We start from the raw sequence: 14,880 nt of genomic DNA on the forward strand, positions 1-14,880 counted from the left end.
TCCTGCGCCATCCTCAGAATTGTTGTTATGCTTGAGCTCATTGTTGCACCCACTGTGTCAGTCCATCTCATTGAGGGTCTTCCTCTTTTCAACTGACCTATACTTTGCCAAGCATGATGTCCTTCTCCAGGGACTGATCCCTCCGGACAACATGTCCAAAGTATGTAAGACACTGTCTCGCCATCCTTGCTTCTAAGGAGCATTCTGGTTGTACTTCTTCCAAGACAGATGCATTCGTTCTTTTGGCAGTCCATGGTATAGTCAATATTCTTTGCCAACACCACAATTCAAAGGCGTCAGTTCTTTGGTCTTCCTTATTCATCATCCAGCTTTCGCATGCATATGATGCAACTAAAAATACCATGGCTTCGGTTAGGTGCGCCTTAGTCTTCAAGGTGATGGCTTTGCTCTTCAACACTTTAAAGAAGTCCTTTGCAGCAGATTTACCCAATGCAATGCTTCGTTTGATTTGACTGCTGCTTACACGGCTGTTGATTGTGGAGCCAAGTAAAATGAAATCCTTGACAACTTCAGTCTTTTCTCTGTTTATCATGATGTTGCTCATTGGTCCAGTTGTGTGGATTTTTGTTTTCTTTATGTTGAGGTGTAATCCATACTGAAGGCTATGGTCTTTGATCTTCATTAGTAAGTGCTTCAAGTCCTTTTCACTTGCAGCAAGCAAGGTTGTGTCATCTGCATAATGCAGGTTGTTAATGAGTCTCCCTCCAATCCTGATGCTCCGTTCTTCTTCATATAGTCCAGCTTCTTGGATTATTTGCTCAGCATACAGATTGAATAGATATGGTAAAAGGATACACACCTTTCGTGACTTTAAACCACTCAGTAACCCCTTGTTCTGTCCTAACAACTGCCTCTTGGTCTATGTACAGGTTCCTCGTGAGCACGATTAAGTGTTCTGGAATTCCCATTCTTCACGATGTTATCCATAATTTGTTATGATCCACATAGTCGAATGCCTTTGCATAGTCAGTAAAACACAGGTAAACATCCTTCTGGTATTCTCTGCTTTCAGCCAGGATCCATCTTACATCAGCAATGATATCCCTGATTCCGCGTCCTCTTCTGCCTGAATTTCTGACAGTTCCCTCTATATATACTGCTGCAGCCATTTTTGAATGATCTTCAGCAAAATTTTGCTTGCGTGTGATATTAATGATATTCCATAATTTTTACATTTGATTGGATCACTTTTCTTGGGAATAGGCATAAATATGGATCTCTTCCAGTCAGTTGGCCAGGAAGCTATCTTCCATATTTCTTGGCATAAACAACTGAGCACATTCAGCGCTGCATCTGTTTGTTGAAACATCTCAATTGATATGCCATGAATTCCTGGAGCCTTGTTTTTCACCAGTGCCTTCAAAGCAGCTTGGACTTCTTCCTTCAGTACCATCAGTTCCTGATCATATACTACCTCTTAAAATGGTTGAACATTGACTAATTTTTTGGTATAATGACTCTGTATATTCCTTCCATCTTCTTTTGATGCTTCCTGCATCAGTTAATATTTTCCCCATAGAATCCTTCACTATTGCAACTCGAGGCTTGAATTTTTTCTTCAGTTCTTTCAGCTTGAGAAACGCCAAGCGCGTTCTTCGGTTTTGGTTTTCTATCTCCAGCTCTTTGCACATGTCACTATAATACTTTTCTTTGTCTTCTTTAGCCACTGTTTGAAATCTTCTGTTCAGTTCTTTTACTTCATCGTTTCTTCCTTATGACTGGTAGTTGGGAAATATGGCCTTGGTGATAGAAACAATGCCAGAGATCGAATGATAGAATTTTGCAAGACCAATGACTTCTCCATTGCAAATACCTTCCTTCACCAACATAAACGGTGACCATACACAAAGACCTCGCCAGATGGAACACACAGGAACCAAACTGACTACATCATCTGTGGAAAGAGACAATGGAAAAGCTCAATATCATCAGTCAGAACAAAGCCAGGGGCCGACTGTGGAACAGACCATCAACTGCTCATATGGAAGTTCAAGCTGAAACTGAAGAAAATCAGAGCAAGTCCATGAGAGCCAAAATATGGCCTTGAGTATATCCACACCTAGCAGCCATCTCAGATACATCAATTGGTCCCAATCCACCTGGAGCACAGGAAAATGAAAAACACCAAAGACACAAGGAAAGTATGAGCCCAAGAGACAGAAAGGGCCACATAAACCAGAGGCTCCATCAGCTTGAGACCAGAAGAACTAGATGATGCCGGCTACCACTACCGACTATCCTGACGGAACACAACAGAGAGTCCCTGACAGATCAGGAGAAAAGTGGGGTGCAGAACTCAAATTCTTGTAAAATGACCAGACTTAATGGTCTGACTGAGACTGGAGGAACCCCAGAAGACATGGCCCCCGGACTCTCTGTTAACCTGGAACTAAAACCATTCCTGAAACCAACTCTTCAGACAAAGATTAGACTAGACTATGAGACATAAAATACTTGTGAAGAGTGTGCTTCTTACTTCAAGTAGATACAGGAGACTAAATGGGCAGCTCCTGTCCGGAGACGAGATCAGAAGGCAGAAAGGAATAAGGGGTGGTTGAATGGACATGGGAAATCCAGGGTGGAAAGGAGGAGTATGCTGTCACGTTATTGATAGAACAATTAGGGTCACGTAACACTGTGTGTGTAAATTTCTGTATGAAACACTAACTTGAGCTGTAAACTTTCACTTAAAGCACAATAAAAATAAATACCTGCCAAGTGCAGAGAGCAAGCATGGAGCAAGATCGTCAGGACTGAATCAGTCAAATAAAGACTTTCTTGCTCTTGTTTCCTCTCCTCCCTCTTCATTTCTTGGGTCTTAGAAAGGTCAGAAACTGGTATCTCCAAGAAGGGAAAAGGAATGGAAACCTAAATTCCTTTTCCCTGATTTAAGACTTCAGGTCAGAACTAGTGGAGGGGAAGAAGCTTCACCTTTAAGGAAAATTGATGTTTTGATTATTATTTTGGGCTTAATTACTAATTTAGTTACTAAAGACACTGTGGTTGTGTCTTGAAATGACTGGATAACTGGTTGTTTTATCTAAGAGTGACCAGAAAAGCCCTAATGCCTGCCCCAAAACTAGTTAGTTGATCAGAAGAAACTTAAATGGATAGTGGGAGACAAAAATGAAGTTGCTTTATAATTCCAGTCTGAAATCCAGCTTGTTTAACCTAAGGGTTTATACCTGTTAGACCATAAGCTCCACGAGGGCAGGGACTCTGTCTTACTCCCTGTGTATCTTGTACAACAGTATCTGCCAGATGGTAAGAATTCAATAAATTTGTTGAATGAGGATATAGATAGGAGGTTGGGTTGCCAGATTTATCAAATAAAAATACAGGACACGCAGTTAATTTTGAATTTCAGGTAAACAATAATTTTTATTATGTTAGAATGTTTTGGACATACTTATACTAAAAGGAAACCCTGGTGGGGTAGTGGTTAAAAGTTCGGCAGCCAAACAAAGGTCAGCAGTTCACATCTACCAGGCGCTCCTTGGAAACCCTGTGGGGCAGTTCTACTCTGTCCTATAGGGTCATTTTGAGTCTGAATCGACTCGACAGCAGTGGTTCTGGTTTTTTTGGGTTTATACTAAAAAATTGTCTGTAGTTGTGTGTGTGTTCTTGTGGAGAGGGGAGGATAGGACGTTGATGATCTTTATTTTCTCCGTGAAGTCAAAAGTGAGGTTATTTGCAGAGTTAATGGAAATTTTAAAAGGGGATTTTTGAGGAAAATGGGAATGTTTTGGAACAGTAGTAAAGAAGAATGGAGAAGGGAACTAAGTTTGTTGTTAAAAGCTCAGGACTGCATGGGAAGATTTTAAGATTTCTACCTTCCACACCGCTCATGTCAACAGCATCGAGTCTGAACTTCTCATTCCAGAATTGCTTTTCTTACCCAACCTAGTTTATTTCCTTTCCTCAAACCTTTTTCAAGGCTGACTTCTCCCACATCACATGAATCCTTAAAGCATTGATACTCTACCTCACCAAGTCATCTATCCATTCAGGCCCAGTGCAAGCTTTTCTTAGAGATCCAGTCGTAAAATGTGTAAGGTGCATACATAGTCTTTCCAGGACCTTAGAAGGTTCCTTGTTCTCTTTCTGTCAGTAACCCTACGGGGATAATGACTATTCTGACTTCCATCACATGTGATTATAAACTAATGCTTATTATTGTTCTCAATTTTGATTTTTTGCATGTGTGAAGCTTGCAGCTTCTTGATTCAGTGGAGGTTTTATAGCTACACTTAGCACCTTTCAGTTTTGAGCACCTAGTAGATGCTGTGAAATGATAAAGCCAAAAAATGAGAATTTTTTCACATTTATTCTAACAGTTTATTCATTCATCACTTACTTCATGCCATATGTTATGGAAGGCACTGGGCATCCAAAGAAAACCTAGTCCCTGCTCTCATGGAGAATATGATATAGTGATCATTTTAATTCTGTGTAATTCAACTTGCCCATGGTAACCGAGATAAAACTTAGTTTCTTAACGAACAGAATGATTTAGCAAGCATATTTGTACAAAATTCTAAGGAGAAAATAAGTTTTAGCTTATAACTTTCATCTAAACTGTGTAATTTTTCAATTAGCTCATCAGTAACCTTCAATCACAGCTTGATTTATTCCAGTTCCAAGGGCACAGCTAATCTAAATTTCATATATTTGCCGATGAAATAATTTGGCAGTCATTTCATAGAACTAACAATGTTAAAATTCTACAATGTTAAATTGCTCCAGAGGGTTTTCTTGACAGATCACCAGGCCTTTCTTCCGTGGTGCTGCTGGGTGGGTTCAAACCACCAACCTTTAGGTTATCAGTCAAGCACAAATGATTTGTACCACCCAGGGATCTTGATGAGTCCCTTAGTAAAATCAAATTTTTTTAATTGCAGCTCAAATGGCAAATAATTTTACAAATTAGTCCTAATATTTAGTTGCCTATCCATCACAGAACCTTTATCAAAGGAGTACCTCATTTAATTATGGTGAATCCTTTTGTAATTACAAAATATTTGAGATAATCACTTTTTAAGGCCCATATGGTGTCGAGCCACATTACCATTTTTAGTCATACAAAGATATGTTTCATCAATTCTGTGATGGCCTTTTTTTTCACATTTTAAATCTCTCAAGTTATTCATGTGTTAAATATTATTTGGCAACATTAATTACTTAGTACAGAAAACGATGTGCTCGCTTCAGCAGCACATATACTAAAATTGAAATGATACAGATTAGTGTAGCCCTGCGCAAGGATGACACGAAAATTCAAGAAGCGTTCCGTATTTTTTTTTTTTTTTGTATGAGACTGACTTGATTTGTAAACTTTCCCTTAAAGCACGATTAACAAAAAAAAAAAAAGAAACTAAAGGGGCACAACAGCCCAGGGCAAGGACTAGAAGGCAGGAGGGGACAGGAAAGCTGGTTACAGGGAACCCAAGGTTGAGAAGGGAGAGTATTGACATGTCATTGGGTTGTTAACCAATGTCATAAAACGATGTACACTGTTTAATGAGAAACTAGTTTGTTCGGTAAATCTTCACCTAAAGTACAAAAAAAAGAAAAAAATGTCTTATAATTGGTATCTTAGAATTGATGAAATATGTAGTTTCTACACTTTGCTTAAGTTGAAACAGAGGAGTCCTTCCTGGATAAATCATTCTCCTTCTGATTAGCTTGCCTTGATTTATTCTTTTCCACATTTAACTGTTTTTTCAACCAGACAGGGAAAGAGGAGTTAAGAAAAAAAAATTACAGTATCTGCTATGGTTCGGGGATATTAGGTGTTTTTATGTACATTACCGAGTAATGAAGACCTGGTGGCACAGTGGTTAAGTAATACAGCTGCTCACCAAAAGGTCAGCATTTCAAATCCACCAGCCACTCCTGGGAAATCCTATAGGGCAGTTCCACTCTGTTCTCTACAGTCACAATTAACTCAAAAGCAATGAGTTTTTGGGGGGTTTACTACCAAGTAATGAGCTTCAAGAAATTAGGTCTAGATATTTAAAGGAGGACCAGTATTCTTTGGAAATAGAATCATGGAATTCCAAAAAGGATCTTAGAAAACATCAAATTCGTTTTGTCAGCATGCAGTTCTTTTTACAATGACCCTCAATAGTGACTATCTTTTAAGATTTCTTCCATTGTTTCAGCCTGTTAAGATCTTTCTTGGCTCTTACACTGGCTATCTGGTTTAGTTCTGGCTAAGCAGATCATATCTTCAGTAACGTCCAGAAAAAATATTAATAGAATTGGGTCTAGCTATGGTTCTGTATCATTAGAGACATCTCTCTAGGGGCATAGCTCCTCCAATCAAGGCACTTTTGGTAGGATTGCTTAACCAATCAATGCAACTACTAAAACACTTCCTTGTTTTGGGATAAAGTTCAATTTCCTTAGTGTGGTACTCAAAGGACACAAAATTTTTCATGATCTGGCTTGTTTCTCTAGCCTGGACTGCTGCCACATCCTACAGTTGGCCCTTCATTTTAATCATTTTGAACCACTTGCTTCCCAAATCCTTCATGCTACCCAATGGGCCTTCTCCCCACTGTTCCTTCTGTCTGGAATGCCTTTCATTCTTTCTTTACATAATAACATAGGAGCCTTTAAGTCTTACCTCCAGTATTCTCTTGCTGGAAAACTTTTCCCTGACAACCTCCCTACCCCTCCATTAGATTGGGTTTCCCTCTAAAAACTGACAGTTTTTGATAAGCAAGTTTGTGGCTTATACAGCTGAATGAATGGTAATGCCATTCACAATGACGAGGAACATTAGAAAGACCAAGCGTTTTTTTTTTTTTTTTAAGGAAGATTTTTGGCTTTGGTGGTAAGATTTGCTCAAGAACAAAGAGAGAATGACAGAACCAGACTTAAAATCAGGCCTTCTGAATGCAAGTGTGTAAGACACCATGTGGTTTTGGGAATGTTTTTCACTCAATAAGACTTCTTTTCCCCTGCAGTTCAGTAGTGGCAAAATAATGAAGTCTTTAAAACACCAACCCTTTAACTTTACAGAGTAACATTTGTTAGTTTCCAAGTAATTAAGAGCACTGATATTCTGGCAGGGCTCCAGAAAGGTCATTCTTGACACATTCTAGAGGAGAATGAACAAAAACCAGCTCAAACATCAATTTCTATTCATTCCTAATGGAATTTCTGGTTATAGTACTTCTGAGGAGTGAGGTTTAATTTTTCGTCCATGATTGATAACTCTCCAAGAACATACACAGGATGATAATGAAAACTACGGAATTACTAACAAAATAGATGCTTCAGGAACACATTCAAGACAGTTTCATTTATCTTGTACCATAAGCCAAAACCACGGATTTTCTTCCTTTCTCCCTTGTTTTTCATTATGTGGACTCTTCAAATAACCTCATGCCCTCTGGATTTCTATACTCTTAATTCAATGTTCTTAGGGGGTAAAAAACATTGACTTAATCTGAACTAGTTAATAGAGCAAAGCATCCTTAATACCCTGTTAAACAAGGCCTAGACATTTTCATGTAACATACTTGAGAGAATGGTTCTTACCTCATGTCCATGTTTCCCTAGAAACTGTATTTCAAAGGTTATTTACTCCAAATGGTTGGAATATGGTTCAAACAGCACTTCTAATTTTATCCTGAAGTGGATTCTTTGCCCCTAGATTTCTTAGCTATTTATAATGACCACATTTCCCAAATACTCTTTAATAATTCTGTCTCAGGCACATTTTGATAGTAATAAAATGCATCTGAGATAATAAAAACAAAACTGCCAGAACACGTTGCCATTTGTTAAGCTGTGGTAAGAAAATTTTTTATCTAGAGTAATAAGCTGAAATTATTTCATGCCACCTTACCAACTTAATTAACACATATATTTATATTCATAAATATGCTACTGATACCAAGAGGTCAAGATAATTTCCATGTGCAATTTATTAATTCCTTCTAGAACATTTCAAAATGCTCACCACATTTCACATGGTTTTTACCTCTCATAATATAGCTCTTTAAAGGAATTCACAAGTACAAGTTGGGCAGGAAATTTTGCAAGAAAAGAATTTGAGGGGGCTCACTGGCATGTTAGGCTTTCAAGTCTTGGGTTTCACCAAGACGGCACACCCTATGGGCCACAATGTAAAAACTGTATTGCTTAAGGTAGCAAACATGTCTATCTCTAACTAAGTGGCTTGAATTCTAAAGGTGTACCAATACTTTATGCATAGTACAAACAAGCATTTGATATGCTTTTAAAGAAAAAAATTTACTTCCTTCAGTAAAGCATTCGGTAGGATTATTCAGACCAGGTTTTCAATACTTAAAACTACAAATAGTTAAGTTTGTGTGCAGTCGTGCAAGAAGTGAATACCAAAAAAAGCTTGATTTGCATAGTTTTTAGTCATATATAATACTATAGTAAGAAGGTTAAAAACAAATCAGAGATAATGTAAACTGTGATACAGAAGATAATTTATGGTAGGCAGTTTCAACAACATACACCTCCTTTTAAAGAATCACTATAAACAATTTGCTGGCAGCAACTATTTAAAAATGGCTACAACATTTTGGGCTACATCCTTATTCAGCTTAAATCTGGACAGAAATATTTTAAATAGCTGCTTCCAGAAAATGGACAGAGCTATTTTTGATAAGTTGTTCACATCTCAACATTTCTGAATGCTTCAAAACTCTATGCAATCAAATAAAAATAGAAGAGAGCAAATTTTTAAAATACTTGAAGGTAGAAAACTGGTATCAGATTCATCAGCTCTAAAAGGGACTGCTATATATGTACATATACAGTTACTCTACATATTGATATATGGTTAATATATTTTTTCAAATACTTCAGGTAGACAAGTTAAAAGCCCATTAATCAGTTTCTAGGTTACCATTTCCCATTTATGAATCACACAAAAATGACATAAGGCTACTAATTTTGCAATATTTACCATGGAAATATATTCAACAGAATAAGACACAACAATGAAGGCTTCATGAATAATTTATTCCATTTGAAGTTCTGCTTTTTGTTTTTTTTGGTTTTTTTTTTTTGTTGTTTTTGTTTTTTTTAAAAAGTATAAACCTTTTCATTTCCTCAATCACAATTTGTACAACTCAGTGTTATGGCATTCGGCAGCAATAGTGTTTGTTCCTTATTCTTTTTTTTTTTTTTGTCATGTTAAAAAAAAAAGCAATTGGACCATATTAAATGTCATTGCTAAACAACAACTTTAAAACACCCCTTCGTAAAGTGACCAAGCTATTTTGAGAGGGTTGATGCTGACATGTCCAGTAATGATGTTACAATTTGTAGTCTAAGCTCAGTAACTTTTAAGGTCCACAAATCCAGTTTACTTTGAAAACTAAAGCTATTTTAAAACTTCATGAATACATCAACCTGAGGAGTATTTTAGGTCCCAAATCCAGTTTTTTAATTAATACTCCACAAAAAAGAGAATAAAACATATAAAAATTTAAACCATAGTTCTGGGCCCATGAAAACACCAAGAAAAACCAAAAGGTTAAGATTTCCAGCTGATTTTTTGGGGGTGGAAAGCAAAATAAAAATGTGTCAAAAATATTTTTAATTTAGACAAACTAAAATCTTAAGAGGAAACTCAGACCAAAACATCACTCATGCAACATTAAATGTATTAATAGACTAATATACGATGCCATAGTGGATGAGTAGCAAGTTATATGATGCAACAGCATTTAAAAACTTCCTTTTAATCTATTCAATTTGAACATTTTAAATAATGCAACATAGTATTTCGATATTACAGTATTAACATAGTGCTTGATTAAAGATCTGCAAATCTTTGTAGTAACACATTAAGTTAAAAAATTACCTCAGAAGGTAAATATGAAGACAAAAGGAGAATATTTTAATACAGTAATCTGTGCCATACTGACAATTGAGTACGAATACAGCTGAGGATAGTTGACTAAGTAATAAGAGCTTAATTTTAGTGGTTTAAGAAAAGTTTAGAAAGATTTAAAAATTACAGCTACTTTAAAATTTAAGGATTACATGTAAGTACACTTGGTGGCCTTCTGGCCAAACAATAAGGTGTACAGAAATTTATTCATACAGTGTTAATTCACAGTCCTGATAACTGAATGGCTTGCATAAGAAAAGTATGGCTAGATGTTTCTCACTGGCTGGAAGCTGACATATAACTAATCTTTCCAAATGCCAAAATACTGAACTTCCACCCTGCTTCATAATGGATAACTGCACAGAAAACAGATACTAGCCCGGTAACAAAGAAGTCAAAGTGTTGGTGATCCATTGGTATAAACTATATTTTGACACCTATTTGAACAAATCTTGTCTGTGACAGTACATTAGTAAGTCAGAACCATCATCCTGTATAAAAGGCTTAATTTCTTTTTCTCTGAAATAAGTCTCCTGACCTTTTCTAAAAGCTATTTAATAATTTTCAATTAAGTGTGAACTGATACATGAGGGGAGGAAAAGAATCTTATCAGTAAATCTTGTATATTTGGGAAGTATTCCCTGATTTCCACATATAAAGGAATTCTACACTGGGCTCCCTTCTTATGGCTCTATAGAAAAGATAACCATCAGGGAATAATTTTGTTTAAAACTTATTTTCAAACTTAGGTGTGGTTACTATAGGCTAGTGATTTTAAATAACTGAGAATATAGCTTTTATTTTTTAAAGTCTCTATTGAACTAAGTTTATAAAAATGGATACCTTTTTTAGAAACTGGAAATAAGCATGTTTTCCCTCAAATCTCAGACAAGTTTTTTTGTTTTTTAAAGAACAAAACATGTTAACATAATCTGTGGTGTGTTAGCATAATTTAAAAACTAATGCTGAGATGTGATCTTTAATTTTAATATCAGAAAATGCTGACCACTGGGATTGCATTATTATTTTGAAGAAACAATTGAAAACCTTTGTCACCAATTGTGTTTTCTTTATAGAAAAAAACTTGCTAATGTTTTTATATACACAATTTGAAGTTATATTGTTCATAAGAAAGTGATATTTAAGCTAAGCATATAGTATTCACAAGTTTCAGTAAAAAAAAAAAAAAAAAAAATTAAAGAGTTTTGTAAATACAATTGATTTTGTCCTTGTAGAGAATTAGTGAAAGTACAAACAGGAATTTTGCTAGACTGCTTCCAAGAAAGATAGGTAGACTTGGTGACTGTGAATTCAAGTCAGCAAACAGTTAGGAGGCTAACTTGGGCTCTCTTGTGAGCAGCACTGTAGGAAGGATTTTTCAAGTGGGTAAAGCCTGCATAAAAGCAGTTATCTTGGCATGTGCAAACAAGAAGGGGGAAAATTGTATTGAAGGAAGGGGTGAATTAAAGTCCCTAAAATTCAAGTCCCTTCTTTAGGGAGGTGAGAACCTCCTTGGCATGTGCCTATCTTAATCTGAGCTGTGTGATAGAAAAGTACAGACTCTGGTGTTTGGGACTGCCATCTCCAAACCAAGAAAATTAAATAAATAAAAAAGACAAAGGGGTACAGGTTAAGTTTAGAAAATGGTTCTTTGACTAGTGGAATAGAGTCTGAATACCAGAATTCACCGAGAATCTATTTACACCACAGTTTGATTGCACGCACACACACCCATACTCTCACACACATTCCCAATCTTTAATTTAAAAAAAAAAAAAAAAAAAAGTCAAGCAATCAAGAGTGACTTCTTTTAAAATAATTTGTAAAATGCCTAGAGCTGGGCTAAATTTCAACCTTACAATAGGATCCTGAAGATAAATTTCTTAATAATATTTCCATGCCTAGATGTGCCACTGTTAAAACTGAAAAACATTTAAGCATGTAACATTAAACACCAAAATTAGTTTAAGCATTCAGTAGCAAATGTTTTTCTTGTAAAACTAAGTTTCTTTCACTGGAAATGGCCTGAAATATTAGTCATAGCCCTAAACCATAGTACAAAATATAACTGAAGAATTCTCATTTTATTCTAAGTTAAACCACCTAACAATATCACTTGTATATTGCCATCATGTTATTCTGTAAAGGTGTGATATAGAAAATGCTGTAAGACCCGGTACCTTTTCAATTTATAAACACAGTGAACTTCATTACTGTACATGTACTTTGCAACTACAGCTTAGCTGTAAATCCTCCACACACAATGGTATGGACATTATTTCCCCTCTAGTCCCATTAAACTGTACAAGGAGACAATACAAATTTACTGTCCCACCCACCCCCTTACAAAAAAATAATACTCTAAAAGCAACCCTACTGCAACTTTTTAATTAAGACGATTACATATATTTTAGACCAATTGCTTTAAAGCAAGAAGGCAGTATAAACCTTCTAGGAAAATTTTTATAAAAGAGGTTAAGAAATATAAGACAATTTTACATTTAAAAACTTACAATAAATAAGAGATGCAGGCATTTTTGAATACTAGGTACTATAATCCAATACAAGAACATCTTGATGTTCTGAAGCCATAAGTTGAAATTCATTGTTCCTCAGGTTTCCTTTTCCATGCTTTTAATATTCATTTAACATGACTGGGTACTATGGCTCATTACTTTTCACAAATACTGTGACTGGAAAAAAAAGGTTAATTTTTGCTACCAAAATGTTATAATACGTTTTGTATGATCAGTCATCATCCTAAAGAGTTCGGTATAATCAATGAAAAATAACAGGGTTATAGTCCCTCCCCCCAAGTCAAATCAATATTTGTTGAAGTAATAAGAATTAGACCCCATCACAAATGACTTTCACTGAGAAGATAACTGCAACTTAATCCTGCAGTGAAATATCCTTTATCCTTGTTCTTTTCTTGTACAGTTCCACCAAATGAAGATCACAGCATATTCATGATAAAGTTATATAACTGATTCAGCACCACAAAATGAATTGGGAGACATGAGCGTCTGTCCTGGATTGCAGGGTCACAGGTTAGCCAGGAGAGTGCATTGTACTGTTCCAAAACAAACCTAAAAAACAAATAAACTATATAAGCCATATTTATCTACAATGTAGATTTTAGAAACAGTTTCCAATTATGGCATCTAATATTCAAAGTCACTTAAAGAAAGGGTGGGAGATGTACAGTAGTGAGTTCTTAGGGAGATAAACGTAACTAATTTTCATGAAAATTATTCTCAAAGGTAGATTATACACATTAGGCAAGTACACATTCTTAATGGTACTATCTAAAGATCTGAGGATACACAATTATAAAATCTTGCCAAAAATGAGAAAAAAAACTATGAGCCAACGTGACATTCCTTTAAAACTGCAATGGAGAACCCTTAATGATACAAAGAACAGTACCTGAGGACATCTGAAGTCTGATTTGAGTCAAGTGGATGGGAGTGTTTACTGTGAAGCAGCTCGTCAGATTGCACTGAAGGCACGTGGAGGTGCAAAGAGGCCTAAAAATCAAGAGAAAACCAGTCAGCCAAATGGAAAACAACTCTGTTATTTGTTTTTACCTTATTCTCCCAACATACGTTCCTTAATGAAACATATTTTGGTCCTATGTAATGAATGAAAGCCACTATAAAGATGTTTGTTCTCCTTGCTTAATTAATTCATTTTTAATTTTTTAAGTGGGTAACTTATATTGAACCTTCTTACCTTTTTCTTTAGTTTTATTGTTTTTAAGTCCAATTAACAATCCTAAAAAAGGATTTCCAATTATTTTTATGTCTAACTTGCTTAGACATGTAAATGTTTAAGGAAGCACTGATAGACCTGAGTACAGTTTGCCTCTAAAGTATATAGAGTTTAGAATATGCAGACCCACCTAGGTCTGGTGCTGAAAAAGTAACAGGAGTAAGCAAGTGCAAATATTTTACTTATAAAGCTATAAACCTTAAAGGAAGCTACCTTTAGTTGAACTGTGTGCCCTTTGAGCAATACAGTGTGCAGCTGCTGTTTTGTCCATTCTTTTTCATAACGGAGGCTCAGTAACAACTGCCACACCTGTTTAGGTATGGCACTGAACAGTGGGAGAAAGGAACGTGCTACTGTTCCTCACATTTTGATTGAATAAAGTAAATCATTTTGTTTACAATCTAATCTATAAAATAGTGTTAAAAAGCTATGACAAGACAGTGGTGGTGTTCACTGCAAAAACCCTTGGTAGATATTCTATATACTATAAAAGGTTCTATTATATATTTAGGTGCTTTCTCCTCTACAATTGTAATATATATATGAACTCTTGTGTTATAATTCTAGAATATAACCAAAAATAAGTATGTTTGAACTGTCTACAAATGAATATAGTTAGTACCAGTGCTCTAATTCCTAAGATAAAAAGATTTTTACTCACTTAGGCAATGACCCATTATTTTTCTAACAAAGAGAAACATACCAGGTGGTTTTATTGCCTATGGCATAAAACTAAAATGGAATGTATGGAAAAAAAAGGTGAACAAAGTTATGGTAAGTTATGCCTTACCTGGTAATTCAGAACCAGAAGTCCTAATCTTGTTACACTGTATCTGAGGGTGAATGCCCACTTTACACTATCCTCTCTGCAAATAAATATTGAGTAGAAAAGAATCTGGATAGTTCTTTAGACTTTTTGTAAAGTAGTGTCTCCTAAAAAAATGGTCCCTGAAACACTAATGTCATGAACTATTAATAGGTGTTAAACAGTCCTTTTCTTGTGTATTAAAATAAGTTTGGGAAATGCTAAGTAAAATTGTTATTTACTGTGTTTCAGAGCCTTTAACTACAGTAGGGGCAGAAGGCATGTGCAGTGCTTCCCAGTGGACCGAAGAACCCTTTGTTTTGTGGAGACTCTTAAAAAAAAAAAAAAAACCCCGCTGCCTTCGAGTCAATTTCGACTTAGTGCCACCCTA

At 35.7% G+C, this 14,880-nt stretch overlaps 1 protein-coding gene and 1 pseudogene across 1 annotated transcript in view; one reads left to right on the forward strand and one right to left on the reverse strand.

Annotated features, from left to right (window-relative positions):
• The first annotated feature begins 5,219 nt into the window (after window positions 1-5,219).
• Window positions 5,220-5,320, forward strand: LOC126063329 (uncharacterized; annotated as a pseudogene).
• Window positions 5,321-9,209: 3,889 nt separating this feature from the next.
• The window catches only part of MED13 (mediator complex subunit 13), a 95,209-nt gene continuing 89,538 nt past the window's right edge, over window positions 9,210-14,880 (reverse strand). The window contains exons 29-30 of the mRNA XM_049858734.1: window positions 13,340-13,440; window positions 9,210-12,999 (exon numbers count right to left, since the gene is read on the reverse strand). Of these exons, the coding sequence (XP_049714691.1) occupies window positions 12,867-12,999; window positions 13,340-13,440 (234 nt within the window). The 3' untranslated portion in view covers window positions 9,210-12,866. The remainder of the gene's footprint in view (window positions 13,000-13,339; window positions 13,441-14,880) is intronic.

Source organism: Elephas maximus, chromosome 19, assembly GCF_024166365.1.
Source record: "Elephas maximus indicus isolate mEleMax1 chromosome 19, mEleMax1 primary haplotype, whole genome shotgun sequence".
Classification (NCBI taxonomy): Eukaryota; Metazoa; Chordata; class Mammalia; order Proboscidea; family Elephantidae; genus Elephas; species Elephas maximus.